Source organism: Monocercomonoides exilis, assembly GCF_001643675.1.
Source record: "Monocercomonoides exilis strain PA203 chromosome Unknown scaffold96-25606, whole genome shotgun sequence".
Taxonomy (NCBI): domain Eukaryota; phylum Preaxostyla; order Oxymonadida; family Polymastigidae; genus Monocercomonoides; species Monocercomonoides exilis.
Genome location: NW_027150641.1, coordinates 339 through 25606, shown reverse-complemented (window position 1 = coordinate 25606; position 25268 = coordinate 339). Strand labels below are relative to the sequence as shown.

The window sequence follows — 25268 nt, the reverse complement described above, 5'->3', positions numbered from 1 at the left end:
AAGAACTTCTGTGCGGCCATTTTGATCTGTTAAGAGGAACAGATGATGATGCATTTTGCGGCTTTGAGACACACGAGCATGTTTGTCGATTTCAAAGGCATTGTCAACATTACAACTGGCCATTGAAATTTCATTGGAAAATGGAGTTTATTTAGAAAATTACGATGATATTGCGATATATCAAAAGGACGTTAAGATAGTCGGGGAAAGCAAGAAGCAATCTTTTGTGTGGCAGCAAGAGTTCAAAAATCAAAAAGTGAAGACATACATTCATGGAGATGGCACTAAGATGTGCTTTAGCCAAGTCTCAGTTGTTCCTGATAAGAACTGCGTTTGCCCTTTTTGGAGTTTGAAGGGGCATCTGATCTGCAATTCGTGGACTCTGCGATAGCTGCAAAGAGCATCCATGATGATTGCTATTCATGCGCGTTGATAAAATTGGTAAACTCGTTCTTGTCATTTGAAAATTCCACTGTGAATGGCTTTTCTTTGATTCAGGATATTTTCTTCAGCTCATTTTAAGTGTATGAATTTTTTTAAATATTATTTTTACAAATGAACTGATTTTTTTAATTAATCTTATAAATCTTGTGTGCGTGTGTTTTATCATAATTTTTTCTGTTTAAATAATTCGAATTTCAGGAAAAAGTTTCAATGACTGTTACATTTATGCTCCAACTTCACCAATCTCAGCACAGATTCCTTTTACCCTGTCTTTATGAACTTTGCCTGTTCTTTCCCAGACCCAAACGAGTATTCTGAGTCAATGTGCTTCGTCAACTTCAAAGAGTGTTCTTTTCTCGACTGCGAAAGCAACAACTCCATGTTCGGAGGGTGCTGATGATGCCTCTTGCCTCGAGGATTCAGATGGTGCTGAACACTACCAATTTCGTTTCATGTGGCACTCGCGCCAAGCAAGGCAAAGGTGGAGCGATCTATTTGGACGGGCACTGGGGAAACTCAATCGACAGCTTCTTCGTATTCAATCTGTTTTTGAGCAGAACGAGGCGGCTGTTGCCAAAAACATGTTTATAAGCACCCGAAATCTTCAGGGCTTTGACTTGAGTCATTTTTGTTCACGTATTCTCCTTCGATGAATGAATGGAAGGGGTCTGTGATGGTTTACGATCCGACAGCTTATTTGGCTCCGATTGACTTGATATCCTTCCTCGACATGAAACATCGCTCGCCTTATTTTGTGTCTGGAAGACAGGACAATGCCATTGACTGGGTCACTTGCGGGGACGAAGATACTCCCTGCAAGTCAGCCGGCTTTGTGGCGCAGAGGAACGAGAAGATGGACGAGCACCGAGAAATCATCGTGCTTGACGCTTCGTACGAGTTTGAGCCTCTAAAAAGAATGGAGGTCACAATTCGTTCGAAAGATGCAGGCGCATCCCATCTTTCCAAGATGTATTTGGTGCCTTCGAAAAGCTATTCATTTGAAGAGTCCAACAGAAACGATGCAACTTCAAATTCAGATGCCAATGCAAAATGGCACGTGCAGACAGATCCTCCTCTTTCCAGAGGCATGGTTGAAGGGCACAGCGTGCTCACCATTTCATCTATCAGTTTTGTGATCGGCGAGCAGCTGCAGTCAAAAGTCGAGTCTGTTTTTGCGTTTATTGAGTGTCGTTGCAACATTGTCTATTCCATCATCACTACTGAATCCCTGTTTGCTCTCCACATTCCTGTGTTTGCTGCCGAGAACAGTAACATTGAGCTCAGCGACATCAACTTGTTTGACTCTACCATCACAAACACGCAGATGTCTGTGTTTCGAAACTGCTGTGTCGATATTGACACTTTATACGTGCACAACAACAACTTCCAAAGCTCCTCTTTCTTTTCCGTCGAAGACTTGCCTTCACCTTCTTCTTCTTCTTCACCTTCGTCTTTTCCTTCACCATTGCGTTCAAACACTCAGATGAATGGCGATATTTCCCTCAGCAAGTGCCATTTCGACTCATCTCAAACAAACTCCCCAGTGTTTGTCATCGACTGTTCTTTGAGCTTCAAGCTTTTGATAAGCAATGTGGTGTTCCAGACCATTGGCCCTATTCCTGAAGGCCCCTCAATCATCTATCTGAAGCCGAAAGAGAAAATGCACTTTTTGAGTGAAGAGCAACCAGTTGGAAACATCTGCATACGCATCAACAACTGCAACTTCACTGAATGCAAATCTGTCTGTTCTTATCAGGGCGGTATTATGCACCATCGCTTATCTGCTCTGTCCAACAGCCAGCTGATGGTGAATTCGACCTCTTTCAACGGAGGAGGGATCGAGAAAGACGGCTACGGAGGCGCAATCTTCTTGGACTGCAGAGGAGGTGGGTGCGCATTCTCAATCACGGACAATCAATTTTCGCTTGTGAGGCTGAGCGAAGGGCGTTGTGTCTTTATTGTCGCTGACGATCTGAAAGAGGTTGCACATCCGATGCGAATCCGCGTAAGACGATTGACAGCTGTGCTGAGCACTGATTTTAGAGGAGCAAAAACGGAAGATTTTGATAAAATGATGGAATTTGTGCTGTATGGAAAAGCCAATTCCACTAACGTCTGTTCAAATATGAAATTAAATGAAGCAAAAGATTTTGAAATGGAGACGCAAGATTTGCATGCGAACTACTTGAATGTTTCCAGATACCGAACAGTCTATGTGGATGGGGCAGATCCAAATGCTGAGGACTCCAAAGCATGCGGAACGGTGGGGCAGCCGTGCAAGACGTTTCTCGCCGGAGCTGGCCGATTGAGCGAAGATTTCTGTGCTTTGTGTCTGTCAAACAGCATTGAGATTCGCAGGGAGATGGTTTTGTCGTCTGTTGAGGTGCAGTCCTGCAAGAGTTTTGAAAGAGCGCAGATTCTCATTGGAGAATTTGACACAAACAGCACTGGGGCTCTTTTGAACATCTTCGGAGAAGTTCATTTTTCCACCTGTGATTTCAGGTTTAAAAACTGTGAAACGGAACATTGCTCAATATTTCTGGCAGAGAGAAATGATTTGACCGTTAACAATTGCTCATTTTCCTCGTTTTCTGAAGATTATTTGTCTTTTGCATATGTTCCTTCAAAGAAATCGCCGAGCCACAATTCATCTATTCACCCTGTTTCTATCAATGCCAGTTCAAAAGTGACAGCTGCTCTTTCGTGCAAGTTGTTTCTGATCGTCACAGGAACACTCAATATGCTGTACGTTACATGCTCCAACCTCAAATTTTATGTCCCCGCTTTTACGTTCGAGTACAACAGCCAATGCTCAATTATTCATTCTGATTTTGACTCCATTTCCCTCATCAACAGCTCACTAATCACAAAAAGCAGTGGAAAATTGCAACAAAAATTTTCCGGAAAATTTGAGCTGGTGAACTCGACATTTACGAATATCGTGTGTTCTCAAGGAGGATCTGCTGTCTTGCTCAGCATCGATCCATTTATGCCAGTCAAAATACAGAACTGCTATTTCGATGGCTGTGGAAGCAACTGCTCTTCTGTGTGTGGCTCTGTGATTTCTGTCTTGTTCTCTGGCGCTCTGATCTCAGACACCATTTTCAAGGGATACAAGAAACCCATTCCAAATGAAAGATCTTTGAATGAAATGAATGAGTCTATTGTGAATGATGTTGCAATGGATATAGAGAATAAAGAAGAAGAAGAAGAAGATGATGATGATGTATGTGGCTGGAGAGGGGCGATGATGCATTTATCTACACTTCCTGCTCGATTAAGCAACACATCCTTCATCAACGCACCAGACGGAGCTGTTTCAATGGTATCTTCTTCACTCGCCATCGCCTCTTCCTCCTTCATCGACAATGGCGTGACTGCTGGCAAGTGGAAGGAGATCCACCACAACATCCACTGCAAAGGAAATGGCTCTGTCGAAGTGATGTCGCTTGCCCCAGACAACAGCGCCAGCAACAACCGCTCTCCGCTCTGGTTCCAAATGGAAGAATGCTCACTCATCCTCTCTCCTTCTCTGACTCCGCTGACATCGTCGTTGTTTGTGCCAGAGCTGACAAGAGTGACCTACACAGCAAACGAGCAACTGCTGCATATGACTTTCAAAGGAACAAACTTGTTTCCCTGTGGCTTGTCGTTCATGCTTGCCACATCTGATCCGAATGACAATCCACTCAGCTTCGAATTCTCGTCGTTTGAGTCATCAAATATAGCTTATGCATCTGTTCCCATTTCACAGCTTGTGTTTTCTTCTTCTTCCTTTTCTTCTTCTTCTTCTTCTCCTTCTCCTTCTAATATTTCTGTATGTAATTCTTTGCCTTCTTCACATTCACTCACTTCAACTCAACTTTCTTGTGAACCAAAAAGTTCTTTGTATGTTTCATCATCATTACAATCATCATTATCATTATCACCACATTTTCCATGTATTTCCTTCATTCGCCACTTTACTTCATTTTTCTCTTTCTTTTCTTCTCTCTTCTCTTCTTTCTTCTCTTCATTCCACACCCATGCCTCTCTCTCTTCTGTCCCCATCCAATCTCTATTAGCGTGTCTTGTCTATCCCACCAGTGATTATTCTGTTAATGACACAGCCCACACACAATATGTCGTTCTCGCTGCTGAAAAGACAAAGAGCAAAAATGACATCTCAAAAGAGCAAGTTGTTCTCTTTATTTCGCTGTCAATTGGGCTGAGTGTGGTTTTGCTGGGCGTTTTGGGTGTGATTGTGTTTGTTGTGGTTAAAAGGAAGAGGAAGAGGAAGAAAGAGAGGAAGAATAAAAGAGGTATGGATTTGTTTGACTCACAAATGAGCACTCCAATTAACTCGGGGATTATATTCTTTACTCCTCCTCCTCTTCTTCTTCATCTTCCGCTTCCCCTTCCCCTTTCTCTTTCTCTTTCTCTTCGCCTGAGCTGAAAGTGAATCACTCAAGCAGCAGTGGCATTTTAGAAAGCCGTCCATTCAAACTGCCTTTGGATGAGCAACCTCCGAATTTTGAAGATTGAAATGTGATATATTTTTATAATAATAAATATGTTTCTTTTTTATGTATTTTTATTTTTTATTTTTTATTATTATTTTTATTTTTAATTTTGTTTTAGTTAATTTTTTGCACATTACTATAATTATTTATTTGATTTCGCACAATTTTCTGTTTTTTTAAAAAGATGTTTGAAGTGAAATGCCAAATTTATTCATTTTGAGGTCATTATCATTGGTCTATGCAATGTGTTTTATGTCGGAGTAATTGTTAAAATGTAATTTGAGAATAGAAAATGTATTTTATTATGACTTTTTCTGATTCATATTGATTTCTATTTTTCCGAAAAACTTCAGTTTTTTGACTGATGGGAATAAAATTAATTCCGATGTTGGTATTCTCGATCAATCATTTTTATTTTTAAGAATACATGGGAAGAAGTTTGTAACTCGAATTTTTATAAAAATTATTGTATTCACCTAATTTTTTATAAAAATTATTTTTTGAATGAACGTTGAATAAAATGTTATATCAAATTGTTTTGATGTATTTGATTTAACTTCTTTTAAATAGGACCAGCACGTTGCTATCGTTACCAGAAAAACAGACCGTTTCCAAAATCTCGTTTTAACCGTGGTGTTCCAGATCCAAAGATTAGAAACTTTGACTTAGGCAGAAAAACTGCGACCGTTGATGAATTCCCTCTTTGTGTTCATCTCGTTTCTCTCGAGAAGGAACAACTTTCAAGTGAAGCACTCGAAGCGGCACGTGTTGCTGTCAACAAATATGTCACAAAATACGGAGGAAAAGATGCTTTCCACATTCGTGTTCGTGCTCATCCGTTCCATGTTATCAGAATTAATAAGATGCTTTCATGTGCAGGCGCTGATAGGTTTGCTAGAATCATGTTTTCATATTTCATAATTTCAAATTTTCTTATTATCCATTTCAGACTTCAAACAGGAATGAGAGGCGCATGGGGAAAGCCATGCGGTCTTGTTGCACGTGTGGATATTGGCGATGTTATCATCTCCGTTCGTGGACCAGAAAAGTGCAAGGCTGCATTTGTTGAAGGTCTTCGTCGTGCTTCAATGAAATTCCCAGGAAGACAAAAGGTTGTTGTTTCTGACAAATGGGGATTCACAAAATACACACAAGACCAATACAGGAAACTGCGCGCATCAGGCAAAATTGTTCCTGATGGACTCAACGTTAAACTTGTGAAAGAGAATCCATACGTGATGGAGAAAGCACTTCATGCACGCAATTAATTAATTAATATTTGATAATTTTAAATATTTAAATAGAAAAACAACTTATTAGCAGTTGTTTTTGTAATAATTTTATTTCTTTTACTCGTTGCGTTTGTTTTTATGTTTGGTTGAATAACTTTTTAAACGAAAATAAATATTTGACTTTTCTGAACCCTTATTTTTTTGATGAGGAGAAAAATACAAGTTAGTTAATTTTTTCAAATGGAAAAGGAGAACACTTTCGTTTGACATTGACCTTGCTTTATTTTTATCTAAAATTGCTTTATTTTCCATTGACTCTTTAGAATATGCATTCTTTTACAGAAGAAGTTTGTCAAATAGACAAATCAAATTTATTGCAGCCTATTCCTTCTTATTCTTCTTCTTTTGATACAACATCGACCAATAATTTGCGTGGATATGATGCAGTTGCGAAACTTGTTATTGATGAGCATAAACCTTGTTATCAGCAGAAATCGTCTAATTTACTTAATTGGGATAATTTCATGAAACAATCGTCTGCAGAAGCATCACACTTCTTCGAAAAGGAAAGTTCACATACGACAAAGAATGAAACTGTTAAATCTTCTTTTCCTTATTTGATTCATTCTTCACATATTGATCAAGATTTTGAACATTCAGAGCTTTTGCGTTTTCCAATTGGAAAAAGTCATGAATCGATTGGGCCAAACACTCAACAACAATTTCATTATTCATTTGATTTCCCTTCTTCTATTGATAAAAGTTCAAGTGAATTGGATCAAATTTATCAACGCTCTGACAACAATTTGAATGATTTTCAATGTCAACCCTCGAACAGTTCGTATCAAAATCCACTTTATTTTGATAACTCAACTAAAGATACGCAAAACGAGCTTCAAGAGAAACGGCAAAATGAAATACCAGCAATGAATTTGGCAAATGCTTCAAGACATTGCGAGAATTACTTTGAGATAGAAAAGGAGTATCCTATTTATTTTATGACTTCATGCGACCTTGTAAAAGAAGCGAGCATACAACTACATTTGCAAGAAATGCAGAGGAAGCAAAAACAAATTCTTCAAAAGATTCTTCATTTGAGAACGATAAGTGCCAGTCGATCAAAAATGATGCATTTTCTACCACCACCACAGCTCAAAACTCTCTTTGTATTTCTTTTCCTTTCAATCCTTCTTCAAAACCTCCTCTTTCAAATTTCATCTCTTCACATTATGTCGATTCTGCTTTGGAATGTGATTCGTCTTCGACAGAAGAAAACACTTCGTGTACTGAAACATCATCAACGCTGTCGTCTCATTCACTTGATCCTCACATCACAGAGACAATTGCCAGATGGCATCCGGTTCGGGCAAGCCAGCGGGAGTTGTGCTACGACATTGACACGGAAAAGAACGGAGAGAGAGATTCAGCTATTGCACAGTTTCGCGAAGAGTGGATGGCTTTACGGTGGAAGAAAAGAGAAGAAAAGCAAGAAAGAAGAAGGATGATGATGGAAGAAAGGGTAGCGATTAACGAAGTTGTTGATCAAAGAAAGACTGAAACAGAAGAGTCGTTTGATTTGCAATGTGATGAAGAAAATGATACTGAAAAGGAAAGAAGTGCTAATGAGTATTTCCACAACGCACGTTTGCGTGAAGAAAAGGAGAGACGAGCGAGGTTGCGCATAATTAAGAGGGAAATACAAGAAGCAAAGATGCACCTGAGACTGTTTGGAAAGTGGGTTGAGAATCCATTTCTTAGAAGCGAAGAAGAAAAACAGATGTGGGAAGAAGCGAGAAAGAAAGCGCTTGAGAAGAATAAGATTTTTGCACCTAAAGAGCTTTTGGAGAGGAAAGATATTCCAGTTGAAGGTAGCCAAGCGGAAGATTTGTCAAATGTTTCGGATGAGTTAACACTTGAGGAGTTACGAAACGTGCTTATTGAAGGTTCAGCACGTGGAATGAGTGAACTTGATAAAGAGCAGCTAAAAATTAAAATTGGAAAAATGGAAGAGAAAATGGAAAAAGAAGTGAGAATGAAGGAAATGAGCGATTTGGATCGTTATGTTGAGCAGTGCGTGAAAGACTCAATGAGAAAAGCTGAAAAGCTGCAAAAGAAAAGTCAAAACTTGAAAATGCAACACAACAAAAAAGAAGTTACTTCAACAAGCATATTCGAGCAATCTTTTTCTCATTTGCAAAAGCCAAATCAAACATGTTCATCGAATCGAACGAACTCATATCTGGGGGTTCAATGTTTTGCAAACACAGATTCTTCATTCAAAAGGACTTCAAATCCAACTTTTAACAGGACAGATGGTGAGTCGCTTCCACCTGAAAGAAAATGTTCTGCATTATCAGATGAAGATCATTACTTGTTGTGGTTCTTTTCTCAAAGCGATGAAGCATTTATCTCCTCAAATGTGATGCATCCAGGAAAGAAAAGTTATTCGATATCTCCCTCTCTCAATTTTGCATTTCCTCCATTTGTTGTTCCTTTTTGTTCGTTTTCTTCGTTTTCTCAATTGAAGTTAGCGTTCTTACCGAATCAAACCAAGCGGGAACTTATAAGCAATGAGGAAAAAGTTGGAATTTATGATGATTCTATGGAAAGACCTGGATATTACAGTATTTTTGGTTTGCAAGAAAAAACGCAAGAACAAAGAACAAATCGCGCATTAGCGTTCATTCGGAGAAAAGTTGCGTACACTCGAAAGAATCGAATTGAGTCACATAAAATCCTCTTCAATTTAACAAATCATTTGATTGGCGAGAAAAAATTAGAAGGAAGCGATTGCTTGTGGACTTTTGATCGGCGTAATTGCAGAATTAAAAGAAAGAGAAGAAGAAAGAGGAAAAATGGAAGTGGAAATGATTTAGAAAACGAGAAAAGCATTGATAATGACTGAAAATAAAGCTATTCAGAAGAATGTTGTTTGATGTTTTTATTAACAAATTGAAAACTTTTTTGTCATATTGCTTTTGTTTTTAATAGCTTTTAATAATCACATGTTTTAATGAAATTAAGAAGTTTGAGAAAGTGATAAATTAATTAACACTTTTTTTAGAAATTGTAGAGTTGGTTAATGTCGAATTGTTTTTCCTTCTAAAACGGATTGAGCATCCTCTTTTTCCTTTGAATAATTAAGTGCTATTAATTCAGTATCTCGAGATTATTGAAGTTTTCAATAGAAATCGCCTACTCAAAAAGTACTCTTCTTAGCTGAATGCAGTGTGGAATAATTGCAACGTTTTAATAGACAAATTACATTTTCAACTCTTTGCCTGTTTTTGAACAATTTTTAATTGGAAAAAACCAACAAACCGACTAAAACAAAGCATTGAGATGAAGTATTCAACACACACACACACACACACAAAAAAAAATGAACTTAAAATGCAATGAACATGATCAAATTCTCAATCATTGACCGTTCACAAATAAGAAAGCTCCACTTTTCATTACGTTTTATCTCCACACTAATTTCAAGTCATCAGACTTCTTTTTGAATGAAAATTTGTGGATAGTCCTCATATTTATAAGTGTAACTGTTGCCCCAACTTTTCCCAGCCCAACCTAAAATAAAATCACGAAATTTTTAAGAGAGAGGAGAAGAAATAAAAAATAACAGCATTATTTCTTTTGAATCGCCGGAATGTCAAAATATAACAGCAAACTCCAGGCACAATAACTTTCGGTATTCCTGTGTAGTAAATTCTCTGTCTCTTTTTATCCTTAAAGAATATCACCATCTTCTTTTTCATGTTGATCTCCATCCCCAATCTGTCCCCATCCTGGAATGTTTCGTTCCCGCTGGTGCTCGTCCCACCCTGGTACGTGCTTCCTCCCGCATACCACGCCATCGACTGCGAATCGTGGCCAAAGCAGGAAGAAGGAGAATACGTCCTCGGGAACACAGCAATGCCAAACACAGGCGTCCAGCTGCCGTATCTCGCATCCTTCATCATAAACTCAAATTTCCAGATTCCCTTTTCACGGGCTTCTTTAGCATGCTCATCCCCGTGGTTGAGCTGGACCACGTAAGCACATTTTTCTTCAATGTGACTCCGGAAAGGGTTGGATTCGCCCATCCAATAGTCACCTCTATCATGAATCGAAAGAATGTAAGAAATAGAAAAGAAAAGAAGTTAAATAAATAAAAATATAAATATAAAAATCTGCAAGTATTTAAGAATTATTTCAGAAATCAAATAAAAAATGTTGATATTTTTCATTTTAAATCAAAAATTCATGTTTTGAATTTAAAATTATTTTTTTTTTTAATATTTTTCAAACTTCCTTTCGGCATCTTTTCTTTTTTCTTTTTCTTATCTGAATCTGAATCACTGGATGAGGAATCCGAGGACGAATCGGAATCAGAGCTTTCATCTGATTCTGAAGACGAGTCGGAATCATCATCAGAATCTTCATCAGAACTTGATTCTGAATCAGAAGATGAATCAGATGAAGATTCGGATTTGTGCTCTTTCTTCTTCTTCTTCTTGCTTGATTTCTTAGCTTTTTTCTCCTTTTTATCTTTCTTTTCCTCTTTTTCCTCCTCATCATCTTTTGTAGCTGATTTGGGTGAAAAAGAGATCTTGAATATTATTGAAAATTTTCATATTTGAACAAAATCTCAAAAATTAATAATATGCAAACTTCATCGGGATCTGGACCTGGGATATCCACAAACTGATCAATAGCACATTTGCATACTGTCTTCATTGTTGATAATTCCTGTATCGGTAAATAAAATCAAAATTTTTAACGTGAGTTATTGGAATCGTTCGTTTAAAAAAATGTGCTTCAAAAATTGTCAATAACCTCGACAAGTTCTGAAGTGAATCTGGTTTGGAATTGTTCAAGATCTTTTTCTGTGATTGGCTTTTCATCTTTAAAAAATCATTTCAAAGCAATTAAAAATACGAATTTTAAAATATGCAATGAAAATTTTATCGAATTTATTCAAAAATAAAACCAATTTCTTCTTCTTTGCTGAACGCTTTGTTCAATGCTACTTCAATGGGACTATCTTCTTCAACGATTCCTTCATTAGTCAAAGCAACTGCAAGTGATTTAATTAATGACACGAGCTTTGCTTTCTTTTCTTCTGTTTTTAATGCTGATCCAACTTCCAAAGCTGATAGGATGTTTTCATCTGAAGGAGAGAGCGATTTGCCTTCCATTGAAAAAGACTTTTAATTTGGGTCTTTTGATCACATTAATATTCTAATTTTTATATTCACTTTTTATAGTTATGATTTAATCATGAAATTCAGAGAAATATAATTTCTAATTTTTTGACAAATATTATAAAGCAATCTGCAAATTTTGATTGAGAAAATTTGTTATTATTCATATTTTTTTTCTGTAAATAATTCGAAAAAAATAATATTTGTCTTCCATCGATATGTTGATTATCCTTCTTTTATGAATCGAAGGATTATTATTTAATTTATTATTTTCCAAAAATAGATGTTGAAATTTGATAATGAATTTTCATTTCAAAGAACATCAATCAATTCGAATAAAACATAACTTTGTTCAAAAAAAATGTGCACAACTCTCAAATTAACTCACTTCTTTTTTTCAATTCTCAACTTCATTTGAGAAAGTGAAAAATAAAAATCGACTTTAATTTGGATAATTTAATTCCTTCAAAAACGCACTTGAAAAAAAAAAAATTAGTTCAGTGATTTTTTTTAATTTTTTAAGCGCAATATTTACATATTTTTTCCTTCAAGTTTTTTCGAAATTGATAATGACTGACTTGTTGTTTATCGAGAATTCAATTCATGAGTACAAGTTTATAATTCGAAATAAATTCTTATTTGAAAATGGATATCATTCAAAGTCAAATTTTTTGCATTAATCCCAAATAAAAATAATGGAATAAAAATTTAAATAATATTCGATATTTAACTTTCAAAATTATTACGCATTATGAGAGTTAAATGAATGGATTAAATAAATTCTTTTCAAGTGGGGTATCAGAACTTTCAAAACGGAAAATGTTTATAACCTTTCCTCAACGCAGATGAATGAAACAAGGAGAAGATGGCTAAAGATTAACAAAATTACACATGGAAGACAAGAAAGTCAGTCCACCCGAAAAGAGAGACAAGTCACTTTCACAGAAATGGATTTGGCACTTTCTTTTCAATGAGTGTTTTTTGGAGAATTTTTATCATGTTCTGACAGAACAACCAATTTATTCGCAATTCAATTTGTGGGATGCTTGAAGCAGAAGGCGTTCATTGAATATCACATGGTGTTTATATATTCAAAATCTTCATCTTCATCTTCTTCGGCAATTCAATCAACTCTCCCACTCACTGATTTATTCTTCAACATTTCATCCATCTGTCAATTCTGCTGCTGATTTCTCGTTCAATATTCATCTCTCTTGAAGCTCATATCTTTAGATCAAAATCATCATTGTTCATCTTCATCACCATTTTCCAAAAACGCATTTTGTTTCAAATTCTTCTCGACAAACCGTCAACAAACATTAAACACTTCACAACTGATATTTCTTCGTTCTTCTTGTTCTTCTATCATCATCAACAACAAAGAAATCATGATAGTCTCAAACAGAATTTCTTCTTTTCGTCTTCATTAAGAATGTCTTTTATAACAGAAAAATTGGAGAACAAATGGGAAAAGGCAAAGAAAGACTTTTCCATTGAACACATCAATCATTTGCATCAAAGCTGTGAGTTCATTCGCTGCGTCTTTTCAATTCATTCTCAGCAACCAAAAATAAAAAGTTTGATATTTTCATGAATGCATTGTTTTTGTATTGGGCTTGAGAAAAAAGGGGGTTTGGAAGAATAGATTTTAAGAACATTTCATGAATTGAAGAAAAATGGAGAGGAAAAGAACAATTTTGAGCAGAGATTAAGAGAGATCAGTCAAGGAAATAGAATAAGGATAGAAAATGATTGATGAATGAAGAAATATTTATTTATGTGGCAACAAAGCAGATGAAGGGGAAATGCAATTGGAGCAGAACTTTTGGATTATATTGTGAGAAAAGAATGTGAGTGAGGTATCTTCTCTTTCTCCATCAATAAGAAAAAGCAGATAAAAGCAGAATGATGAAAGAAAAAGGAAAAAGAGATATGAAAAACTGGACAAAAATGAGAAGAATGTGAAGAGCAATTAATTCTGATTGACTTGTTCTGTCATTCATATTCTGAGTTGGAGCATTGGATTAGTTTCTTTTTCAGCCATGTTTGCTGTTGTTGTCTTTGGTGCTCACAAAGCTGAACGTTGAATTCTTCATTAAAGCTATCATCACCATTGCTGCTGAATCCTTCTCAAGAAATTTCATTTCGTTCTTCATCTTCATCATTGTCTTCTTCTTCTCGTGTATTGGTGCCAAATAAAATTTTGGAAAAAAAAGCAGACAGAATTTGTGAATGAAGAAGCTAACAAACAAACAAACAAAGGCAGAAATGGAATAATGATGAATGGGAAAGTGTGAAAAATATCATTTGGTTGAATATTGTGGAGGAAAAATCAGTTGTTTCTTCGATATTTTGGATCTCTCGAAATACATTAAATGACTCTGTCAAAGCACCGAAGAACAAAAAAACAGTTTTTTGAAACAGAAAATTTCTTGTTGAAAAAATTCATTGGGGTTGCATTTATTGGAAGAATTTCTATGAAATAAGAAGAGAAATGATAAAAATGAACAAAAGAGAGCAGGTGAAAAAGGATAAATTGGCTATTGTTGAAAATGAAGATGATTCAAACGAAGAAATACATTTTGAGAGACGAATAATAGAAAGCATTCCCAAAAGCAACAAGTGGAATTTGCATTTGATGAAAAGGAGAAAATAGATGAAGAAATTTTGAAGAAGTATTTTTATCTGATCTGACGTTATAGATTTTTGAAAAATAAGCGATGATATAAACTTCAAATGAAAAGAAGATGAAAGCTCATGAATTTTTCAATGATATGGAAAATGAATCAAAATTTGAAGATGAAACGATTAAAGAAAGTTTAATATTTAAAATGATGAAAATTAGAAAAGCATTGAATTAAGAAATCGGAAAAAGTTTATCATTTCCAGTGATTTTTGTGTCAACTGCGCTGAAGGTGAGTGTTTGAGTTGGAACAAATATTGAGGAAAGGAGGGTGAGAGAGGCGTCTTGGGTATCTGTCATGCGAACAAGAGCAAATTCAATTGTTTTGCATGGATTGAGTTGTGTGATTCCGCAGAGATCGGTGTTTGTTCCATTATTTGACACGATTTTGAATGTTGTTATGAGAGGAAGCCATCTGTTGAACACAGCGTTATCAGCTGTTCCTGCATTCCAGACTCTTTTTGATTCTGTTGTTGACCCGCACTGATTGAATGGGGATTGGGTGATGCTGCTGCCATTGAAGAACGCATCATTCCCCATTCCATTAGTTGCGGAATTGCCATCGAAGAAGCAGAAAGTGATGAATTTGAACCCGCTCATCCAATCATATGTTCTTGTGCAGCACAGCGCAGCACCGCCGTAGGTAGTTGGATTTTCGACTTTGTTGTTGATGAACTGGCACTCTTGGAGCAAATATTGAAGAGGTATTACTGGTGGAGGGTAATGAAACGTGACTGCGCCAGTCGCATTTCCACCAGTATTTGCGATACAGACACAATTTTTGAACAAAAATTTTCCATTTGATGTCATGTTATCAAGCACGATTTCCCAGCCAGTTCCACACCAACTTGTTATTTCGCAACTTTCAACTCGGTTTTCTGATAATACCCAAACAGAACTGGATTGCGGCCAGCCAATATAAGCAGCTCCTCCATGAGCCGCAGTACAACTTGTGAAATTGGATTTTGCGATATCAATCTTCAACGAAAGATTACAATATAACGCTCCACCGTATCCGTTACTTGAGCATTTGTTGAATGAACAGGAAGTGATTGTGAGATTGGCATTTGCACAATAAACATAAAGTGCACCGCCAGATGAAGATCCACCAGTTGAATCATTCCATTCGCACCACTCAAAGCGATAGCTATTCAAAGCAGTGAAGGACAATCTGCTTAATTTCTCTCTGTGAGTTTCATTTCCAATGTGTTCAACAGGAGCATTTGGTGAAGAGCGTGTTTGGTGGAGAAAAGAGGTATTGAAGGCAGAGAGAGAGGTGGATGGGCAGTTGATGGAAGGGAGAATGGCACCATCGATGGGGTTGTGGGTGTGGAGGAAGATGATTGAGATGAATGCGAAAAATATTTGGAGGATTTTGTTTGTCAGAAGAATACGCAATAATAAAAGAGGAGAAAAATAGAAATTTCATCGAAACTCTCTGTTTTTATTTGTTATCATTCTCCTCAGCAAATCTCGACCTTTAATCAACGTATTTGATTTGTTCGTCATCGTCGTCTCCTCCTCCTTCTTCTTCTTCTTCTTCACATTCTTCTTCTTCTTCTTCTACTTCTTCTTCTTCTTCTTCTTTTTCTTCTTCACCTTCTTCTTCTTCTTCTTCTTCTTCACCTTCTTCTTCACCTTCTTCTTCACCTTCTTCTTCACCTTCTTCTTCCTCTCATTTTTTTCTGCTTCATCTTTGTTGATCTATTACTTCCTGCTGGGTCAGAGCATCGACTTTCTGATGCATTTCAGCTGTGCAATCAGCAGCTCTGCAAAATTGAACGAAAAATAGCTTCATTCACATTTCTTCCTCTCAACGACCGTTCACCAAATACGCCTTTATTTCATGTTTCATTCGCAATATTGGAAATGAAATGTCATCTGTACAAAATCTACTTTTCATTCTAATTGTCTTTTTCTTCTTCAACGCCTTCTTCGATGATTGACAAAAATAATGTTGATTTTTACGTTTCATTCAACTCCCGTCAAATTCAGCGCAAGGCCTTGTCTTTCATTCCTACTCAGATAGACGAAAGAAATATTTATTCTGACATAGAATTTCAATCAACCTAACACAGCAACGGAAATGATTCTATAACCTATCGAGAAAAGCCGACCACAAAGTGCACAATAAAAAATAGAAATAGAATCTGAATTATTTATTTTGAATCTGAAAGAATTACAGAAAACAGAAGGAGCAGGGCAGAAGACGTTATTTGGAACAAATTATAATGTGGATGATCTTCGAGAGATTGCATAATGTCATGCGCCTTCAATATATCACAGAAGATGAAACAAAGAGAGAAAGCAATTTTGAGGAAAAGTCATGTTTGAAGGGAAGTCATATGAGATTCTGGTACTAATTGGATGCAAGCAAGTTGAAATCGGAAAGGTGAAGAAAATATAAACTGAAGAAAATTGCCTGATATATATGAATATATTTCTTTTGAAGATACGACAGCAATGAATCTTTTTTCATGAGCTTAATTTGTAGTTGATGGAGAAGAAAAATTAGATGAGGTAATGACGAAGAAATATTTTTGTCTTGTTGATGTTATGGATTTCTGAAAAAAATAATGATGATATATACTCCAATTGAAAAAGCTATGATAGCTTATGAATTTTTCTATGATATGGAAAATGAAAGAATTTATATGAGAACCTGAAAAAATTCATCATTTCCTGTTGTTTTTGTGTCAGCAGCGCTGGATGTGAGTGTTTGAGTTGGGACAAATGCTGAGGTGAGGAGGGTGAGAGAGGCGTCTTGGAGGAGGGAAATGAAGTCAGTGAGGGCATACTCGATGGTGGCACATGGGGTCTGTTGGGGTCTGCCACAGGCATCTGTATTGGTTCCATTGCTGGCAACGATTTTGTTCTGGGCGATGAGGGGGAGCCAGCCATTGAACACGGTATTATCAGCTGTATTGTTATTCCACACTCTTTGTGTTGGAGTTGTTGAGCCACAATTCTCAAATGGAGATTGGGCTATAGAACTGCCACTGAAGAACACATCGTTTCCTCTGCCATTTTTGGCAGTGTTGCCATCGAAGAAACAGAATGTGATGAATTTATTTCCGCTCATCCAGGAATAAGTTGAATTGAAGAAAATTGCAGCACCTCCATATTTGACAGAGGCAGTCAATTTGTTATTAATAAATTGGCAATCATTTATTAAAAACTGACCTGGATTATTGCTTGGAGGATTTTGAAAAGTGAGAGAGCCAGCAGAATCACCACCAGAATTTGCAATGCACTTGCATTTGGTGAACAGGAATTGGCCAGATGCAGACAAGTCATTTAGCAAGAAATACCAGCCAGTTCCACACCAATTTGTTATTGAACAACTTTCCACTCTGTTATCTGAGAATGTCCAAACAGAATTTGATTGTGGATTTGCAGCATGGACTGCTCCTCCATGAGCAGCCGAGCAACTTGTGAAATTGATTTTGCGATATCAATCTTCAACGAAAGATTACAATACAACGCTCCACCATGGCCATTACCTGTGCATGAACAATTGTTAAATGAACAGGAAGTGATTGTGAGATTGGCATTTGCACAATAAACATAAAGCGCTCCTCCATAACTTGATCCACCAGTTGAATCATTCCATTCACACCATTCAAATTTATGGCTGTTAGCATCAAAGGAATCCAGTCTTCCAGGTTTCGCTCTTTGAGATTCGGTTCCAACATGTACAACAGCAGCATTTGGAGAAGAGCGTGTTTGGTGAAGAAAAGAGGCGTTGAATGCAGAGAGAGAAGTGGAGGGGCTATTGAGGTCGGGGAGGATGGCACCATCGATGGGGTTGTGGGTGTGGAGGAAGATGGATGAGTGGATGGAGAGGGATGAGTGAAGGGAGAATGAGGGGATTGAATTGGTGTTGGTGTTGGTGGAAGTGGAAGAAGAGGAAGAAGTGGTTGATGTGAATGGATAAAGTGAGTGCGAGGGAAGGGATGGAAGGGTTGGATGGATCGAGAAAGAAATCAAAGAATGAAAAGAAGTTAGGAATGCGATGTGTTTCATTGAAACAACTTTTATGTTTATGCTTGGAGCAATGAAGATTTTTGGAATATGGCAAAAGCCTTTTTTAAAAAAAATTAAATTTGCATTCAACTGGATTGTGTTTTGTGCAATGAAAGCACAAAAGTTTTTTGAAGCAACGTTCAATTCTCGAATCAAATTTTTATTTTGTTTCATTATCATAATATTTTTTGTCATGTTTGTATTGAAAAATAAATGACTGCATATTTTGAATAAGCAATGTTTGCTAAATACTTTTATAAAAATAAAAAAGCAAAAACTATGACAAAGTTAGAAATCAACAGCCTTTTTTTCAGATTAAATTTTTTATAGATTTCATGTTCAATCGAATAAATTAAATTGTTCATTGAAGTTTTCTTTGTTTGAATTATTAAATCTAATTTTCATTTCATCAAACTGAACTTTTGCTTTTTGAAGTTGGGTTCAATTGTTGAAAATAAAAATAGAAAATAGAAAAACATAAAATATGCACCCTATTTGAAGTGTAACATGCTCTAATGAGTATTCGGGATCAAGTCTGTTGCTTTCAAAATTTTGTTCCAACCAGCATTTTTGAACCTTTTCGTTAACAGATAAATTTTCAATTTTTCAACTTTTTTATTTAAAAATGTTAAACTTTTAATGATTTGAAAGCAGAATTTGTTTGGAGCAAATAATGGTTTTTCTTTCAATAAGGAAATAATATTTTCCCCATTTTCTGGTCATGCCAACGATTTATCTTAAGATATTTTGTGTTTCAAAAAATGAACGATGATGAGAACTTTTAAATATGATTCAAGAATTATTTTCTTCTTTCTAATTAAATTTTTCTCACTTTGTTTTCAATTACAAACTTTTTTAAAAATAAACAGTAGCCATTATTGGATGTGAAATGTCAAAGTGTATTTTTCATCTTATTGGAAAAAATATGTACCATAAAGCTTTTTTTTTTTATCACAAAGCATAAAAAAATTGTTTCGCTCACAACATTATTAAGCTTTAACAGATTTCAAAATAAATTGAACCTTCATATCTGCAATAAGATATCATTGATATACTAGCAAATGTTTTGTGACTTCAAACGTATTTCAAAAAACCAACAAATTTTATATGTTGGGTCAGTAATTTATCAAACCCCTTTTTTTTCGGGACCTAAAATTTCTGGCTTTCCTGAGCACTTTTGGAAAAAAGCAAATAACAGAAAACCTTCAAAATATTATATCATGGGTGATTATTTTTGAAATCATATATTTTCATTCATATTTTTCGATTCGAAAATTAACATTGAATATCAGTTAACGAACTCTGAATTGTGAACAGGCTTATCCAAGAAAAGTTTATCTTTATATCAGCTTGAAGTATTTTTTTTGAAACAGAAATAATGATATTCTCATTTAAATTCAAAATTTTATCTCAGTGATAAACAACCTTTCAAAAATCAACAACTAGAAAAAAAGTTATGATTTCAAAAATAATCACCCAAATTCTTGAATCATATTTAAAAGTTCTCATCATCGTTCATTTTTTGAAACACAAAATATCTTAAGATAAATCGTTGGCATGACCAGAAAATGGGGAAAATATTATTTCCTTATTGAAAGAAAAACCATTATTTGCTCCAAACAAATTCTGCTTTCAAATCATTAAAAGTTTAACATTTTTAAATAAAAAAAAGTTGAAAAATTGAAAAATTATCTGTTAACGAAAAGGTTCAAAAATGCTGGTTGGAACAAAATTTTGAAAGCAACAGACTTGATCCCGAATACTCATTAGAGCATGTTACATTTCAAATAATGTTTTTTATGTTTTTCTATTTTTTATTTTTATTTTCAACAATTGAACCCAACTTCAAAAAGCAATAAAGTTCAGTTTGATGAAATGAAAATTAGATTTAATAATTCAAACAAAGAAAACTTCAATGAACAATTTAATTTATTCGATTGAACATGAAATCTATAAAAAATTTAATCTGAAAAAAAGGCTGTTGATTTCTAACTTTGTCATAGTTTTTGCTTTTTTATAAAAGTATTTAGCAAACATTGCTTATTCAAAATATGCAGTCATTTATTTTTCAATACAAACATGACAAAAAATATTATGATAATGAAACAAAATAAAAAATTGATTCGAGAATTGAACGTTGCTTCAAAAACTTTTGTGCTTTCATTGCACAAACACAATCCAATTGAATGCAAATTTAATTTTTTTTTAAAAAAGGCTTTTGCCATATTCCAAAAATCTTCATTGCTCCAAGCATAAACATAAAAGTTGTTTCAATGAAACACATCGCATTCCTAACTTCTTTTCATTCTTTGATTTCTTTCTCGATCCATCCAACCCTTCCATCCCTTCCCTCGCACTCACTTTATCCATTCACATCAACCACTTCTTCCTCTTCTTCCACTTCCACCAACACCAACACCAATTCAATCCCCTCATTCTCCCTTCACTCATCCCTCTCCATCCACTCATCCATCTTCCTCCACACCCACAACCCCATCGATGGTGCCATCCTCCCCGACCTCAATAGCCCCTCCACTTCTCTCTCTGCATTCAACGCCTCTTTTCTTCACCAAACACGCTCTTCTCCAAATGCTGCTGTTGTACATGTTGGAACCGAATCTCAAAGAGCGAAACCTGGAAGACTGGATTCCTTTGATGCTAACAGCCATAAATTTGAATGGTGTGAATGGAATGATTCAACTGGTGGATCAAGTTATGGAGGAGCGCTTTATGTTTATTGTGCAAATGCCAATCTCACAATCACTTCCTGTTCATTTAACAATTGTTCATGCACAGGTAATGGCCATGGTGGAGCGTTGTATTGTAATCTTTCGTTGAAGATTGATATCGCAAAATCCAATTTCACAAGTTGCTCGGCTGCTCATGGAGGAGCAGTCCATGCTGCAAATCCACAATCAAATTCTGTTTGGACATTCTCAGATAACAGAGTGGAAAGTTGTTCAATAACAAATTGGTGTGGAACTGGCTGGTATTTCTTGCTAAATGACTTGTCTGCATCTGGCCAATTCCTGTTCACCAAATGCAAGTGCATTGCAAATTCTGGTGGTGATTCTGCTGGCTCTCTCACTTTTCAAAATCCTCCAAGCAATAATCCAGGTCAGTTTTTAATAAATGATTGCCAATTTATTAATAACAAATTGACTGCCTCTGTCAAATATGGAGGTGCTGCAATTTTCTTCAATTCAACTTATTCCTGGATGAGCGGAAATAAATTCATCACATTCTGTTTCTTCGATGGCAACACTGCCAAAAATGGCAGAGGAAACGATGTGTTCTTCAGTGGCAGTTCTATAGCCCAATCTCCATTTGAGAATTGTGGCTCAACAACTCCAACACAAAGAGTGTGGAATAACAATACAGCTGATAATACCGTGTTCAATGGCTGGCTCCCCCTCATCGCCCAGAACAAAATCGTTGCCAGCAATGGAACCAATACAGATGCCTGTGGCAGACCCCAACAGACCCCATGTGCCACCATCGAGTATGCCCTCACTGACTTCATTTCCCTCCTCCAAGACGCCTCTCTCACCCTCCTCACCTCAGCATTTGTCCCAACTCAAACACTCACATCCAGCGCTGCTGACACAAAAACAACAGGAAATGATGAATTTTTTCAGGTTCTCATATAAATTCTTTCATTTTCCATATCATAGAAAAATTCATAAGCTATCATAGCTTTTTCAATTGGAGTATATATCATCATTATTTTTTTCAGAAATCCATAACATCAACAAGACAAAAATATTTCTTCGTCATTACCTCATCTAATTTTTCTTCTCCATCAACTACAAATTAAGCTCATGAAAAAAGATTCATTGCTGTCGTATCTTCAAAAGAAATATATTCATATATATCAGGCAATTTTCTTCAGTTTATATTTTCTTCACCTTTCCGATTTCAACTTGCTTGCATCCAATTAGTACCAGAATCTCATATGACTTCCCTTCAAACATGACTTTTCCTCAAAATTGCTTTCTCTCTTTGTTTCATCTTCTGTGATATATTGAAGGCGCATGACATTATGCAATCTCTCGAAGATCATCCACATTATAATTTGTTCCAAATAACGTCTTCTGCCCTGCTCCTTCTGTTTTCTGTAATTCTTTCAGATTCAAAATAAATAATTCAGATTCTATTTCTATTTTTTATTGTGCACTTTGTGGTCGGCTTTTCTCGATAGGTTATAGAATCATTTCCGTTGCTGTGTTAGGTTGATTGAAATTCTATGTCAGAATAAATATTTCTTTCGTCTATCTGAGTAGGAATGAAAGACAAGGCCTTGCGCTGAATTTGACGGGAGTTGAATGAAACGTAAAAATCAACATTATTTTTGTCAATCATCGAAGAAGGCGTTGAAGAAGAAAAAGACAATTAGAATGAAAAGTAGATTTTGTACAGATGACATTTCATTTCCAATATTGCGAATGAAACATGAAATAAAGGCGTATTTGGTGAACGGTCGTTGAGAGGAAGAAATGTGAATGAAGCTATTTTTCGTTCAATTTTGCAGAGCTGCTGATTGCACAGCTGAAATGCATCAGAAAGTCGATGCTCTGACCCAGCAGGAAGTAATAGATCAACAAAGATGAAGCAGAAAAAAATGAGAGGAAGAAGAAGGTGAAGAAGAAGGTGAAGAAGAAGGTGAAGAAGAAGGTGAAGAAGAAGAAGAAGAAGAAGAAGGTGAAGAAGAAAAAGAAGAAGAAGAAGAAGAAGTAGAAGAAGAAGAAGAAGAATGTGAAGAAGAAGAAGAAGAAGGAGGAGGAGACGACGATGACGAACAAATCAAATACGTTGATTAAAGGTCGAGATTTGCTGAGGAGAATGATAACAAATAAAAACAGAGAGTTTCGATGAAATTTCTATTTTTTCTCCTCTTTATTATTGCGTATTCTTCTGACAAACAAAATCCTCCAAATATTTTTCGCATTCATCTCAATCATCTTCCTCCACACCCACAACCCCATCGATGGTGCCATTCTCCCTTCCATCAACTGCCCATCCACCTCTCTCTCTGCCTTCAATACCTCTTTTCTCCACCAAACACGCTCTTCACCAAATGCTCCTGTTGAACACATTGGAAATGAAACTCACAGAGAGAAATTAAGCAGATTGTCCTTCACTGCTTTGAATAGCTATCGCTTTGAGTGGTGCGAATGGAATGATTCAACTGGTGGATCTTCATCTGGCGGTGCACTTTATGTTTATTGTGCAAATGCCAATCTCACAATCACTTCCTGTTCATTCAACAAATGCTCAAGTAACGGATACGGTGGAGCGTTATATTGTAATCTTTCGTTGAAGATTGATATCGCAAAATCCAATTTCACAAGTTGTACTGCGGCTCATGGAGGAGCTGCTTATATTGGCTGGCCGCAATCCAGTTCTGTTTGGGTATTATCAGAAAACCGAGTTGAAAGTTGCGAAATAACAAGTTGGTGTGGAACTGGCTGGGAAATCGTGCTTGATAACATGACATCAAATGGAAAATTTTTGTTCAAAAATTGTGTCTGTATCGCAAATACTGGTGGAAATGCGACTGGCGCAGTCACGTTTCATTACCCTCCACCAGTAATACCTCTTCAATATTTGCTCCAAGAGTGCCAGTTCATCAACAACAAAGTCGAAAATCCAACTACCTACGGCGGTGCTGCGCTGTGCTGCACAAGAACATATGATTGGATGAGCGGGTTCAAATTCATCACTTTCTGCTTCTTCGATGGCAATTCCGCAACTAATGGAATGGGGAATGATGCGTTCTTCAATGGCAGCAGCATCACCCAATCCCCATTCAATCAGTGCGGGTCAACAACAGAATCAAAAAGAGTCTGGAATGCAGGAACAGCTGATAACGCTGTGTTCAACAGATGGCTTCCTCTCATAACAACATTCAAAATCGTGTCAAATAATGGAACAAACACCGATCTCTGCGGAATCACACAACTCAATCCATGCAAAACAATTGAATTTGCTCTTGTTCGCATGACAGATACCCAAGACGCCTCTCTCACCCTCCTTTCCTCAATATTTGTTCCAACTCAAACACTCACCTTCAGCGCAGTTGACACAAAAATCACTGGAAATGATAAACTTTTTCCGATTTCTTAATTCAATGCTTTTCTAATTTTCATCATTTTAAATATTAAACTTTCTTTAATCGTTTCATCTTCAAATTTTGATTCATTTTCCATATCATTGAAAAATTCATGAGCTTTCATCTTCTTTTCATTTGAAGTTTATATCATCGCTTATTTTTCAAAAATCTATAACGTCAGATCAGATAAAAATACTTCTTCAAAATTTCTTCATCTATTTTCTCCTTTTCATCAAATGCAAATTCCACTTGTTGCTTTTGGGAATGCTTTCTATTATTCGTCTCTCAAAATGTATTTCTTCGTTTGAATCATCTTCATTTTCAACAATAGCCAATTTATCCTTTTTCACCTGCTCTCTTTTGTTCATTTTTATCATTTCTCTTCTTATTTCATAGAAATTCTTCCAATAAATGCAACCCCAATGAATTTTTTCAACAAGAAATTTTCTGTTTCAAAAACTGTTTTTGTTCTTCGGTGCTTTGACAGAGTCATTTAATGTATTTCGAGAGATCCAAAATATCGAAGAAACAACTGATTTTTCCTCCACAATATTCAACCAAATGATATTTTTCACACTTTCCCATTCATCATTATTCCATTTCTGCCTTTGTTTGTTTGTTTGTTAGCTTCTTCATTCACAAATTCTGTCTGCTTTTTTCCAAAATTTTATTTGGCACCAATACACGAGAAGAAGAAGACAATGATGAAGATGAAGAACGAAATGAAATTTCTTGAGAAGGATTCAGCAGCAATGGTGATGATAGCTTTAATGAAGAATTCAACGTTCAGCTTTGTGAGCACCAAAGACAACAACAGCAAACATGGCTGAAAAAGAAACTAATCCAATGCTCCAACTCAGAATATGAATGACAGAACAAGTCAATCAGAATTAATTGCTCTTCACATTCTTCTCATTTTTGTCCAGTTTTTCATCTCTTTTCCTTTTTCTTTCATCATTCTGCTTTTATCTGCTTTTTCTTATTGATGGAGAAAGAGAAGATACCTCACTCACATTCTTTTCTCACAATATAATCCAAAAGTTCTGCTCCAATTGCATTTCCCTTCATCTGCTTTGTTGC

The 25268-nt window shown here is 36.0% G+C and overlaps 6 protein-coding genes across 6 annotated transcripts; 4 read left to right on the top strand and 2 right to left on the bottom strand.

Annotated features, from left to right (window-relative positions):
• Positions 1 to 1093: 1093 nt before the first annotated feature.
• MONOS_18505 (uncharacterized protein) lies at positions 1094 to 5068 on the top strand (the record flags this gene model as incomplete). The annotated part of the gene is made up of 3 exons (XM_067871531.1): positions 1094 to 4332; positions 4531 to 4689; positions 5065 to 5068. 3 exons carry the CDS (start codon positions 1094 to 1096, stop codon positions 5066 to 5068), a joined length of 3402 nt encoding a protein of 1133 aa, XP_067718523.1.
• Positions 5069 to 5349: 281 nt separating this feature from the next.
• Positions 5350 to 6368, top strand: MONOS_15143c2 (putative large subunit ribosomal protein L10e). Its single transcript, XM_067868001.1, has 3 exons — positions 5350 to 5383; positions 5517 to 5835; positions 5896 to 6368. Exons 1-3 carry the CDS (start codon positions 5374 to 5376, stop codon positions 6212 to 6214), a joined length of 648 nt encoding a protein of 215 aa, XP_067718522.1. The 5' UTR covers positions 5350 to 5373; the 3' UTR covers positions 6215 to 6368.
• An 816-nt stretch (positions 6369 to 7184) lies between these two features.
• Positions 7185 to 9083, top strand: MONOS_18504 (uncharacterized protein; the record flags this gene model as incomplete). The annotated part of the gene is made up of 1 exon (XM_067871530.1): positions 7185 to 9083. The coding sequence occupies one exon, from the start codon at positions 7185 to 7187 to the stop codon at positions 9081 to 9083; it is 1899 nt and encodes a 632-aa protein (XP_067718521.1).
• A 356-nt stretch (positions 9084 to 9439) lies between these two features.
• Positions 9440 to 11361, bottom strand: MONOS_18503 (uncharacterized protein; the record flags this gene model as incomplete). The annotated part of the gene is made up of 6 exons (XM_067871529.1): positions 9440 to 9751; positions 9853 to 10277; positions 10472 to 10772; positions 10835 to 10912; positions 11000 to 11067; positions 11154 to 11361. The coding sequence occupies 6 exons, from the start codon at positions 11359 to 11361 to the stop codon at positions 9644 to 9646; spliced, it is 1188 nt and encodes a 395-aa protein (XP_067718520.1). The 3' UTR covers positions 9440 to 9643.
• A 2863-nt stretch (positions 11362 to 14224) lies between these two features.
• MONOS_16530c4 (uncharacterized protein) lies at positions 14225 to 14860 on the bottom strand (the record flags this gene model as incomplete). The annotated part of the gene is made up of 1 exon (XM_067869436.1): positions 14225 to 14860. One exon carries the CDS (start codon positions 14858 to 14860, stop codon positions 14225 to 14227), a length of 636 nt encoding a protein of 211 aa, XP_067718519.1.
• An 8706-nt stretch (positions 14861 to 23566) lies between these two features.
• Positions 23567 to 24202, top strand: MONOS_16530c3 (uncharacterized protein; the record flags this gene model as incomplete). Its single annotated transcript, XM_067869435.1, has 1 exon — positions 23567 to 24202. One exon carries the CDS (start codon positions 23567 to 23569, stop codon positions 24200 to 24202), a length of 636 nt encoding a protein of 211 aa, XP_067718518.1.
• Between the last annotated feature and the right edge of the window lie 1066 nt (positions 24203 to 25268).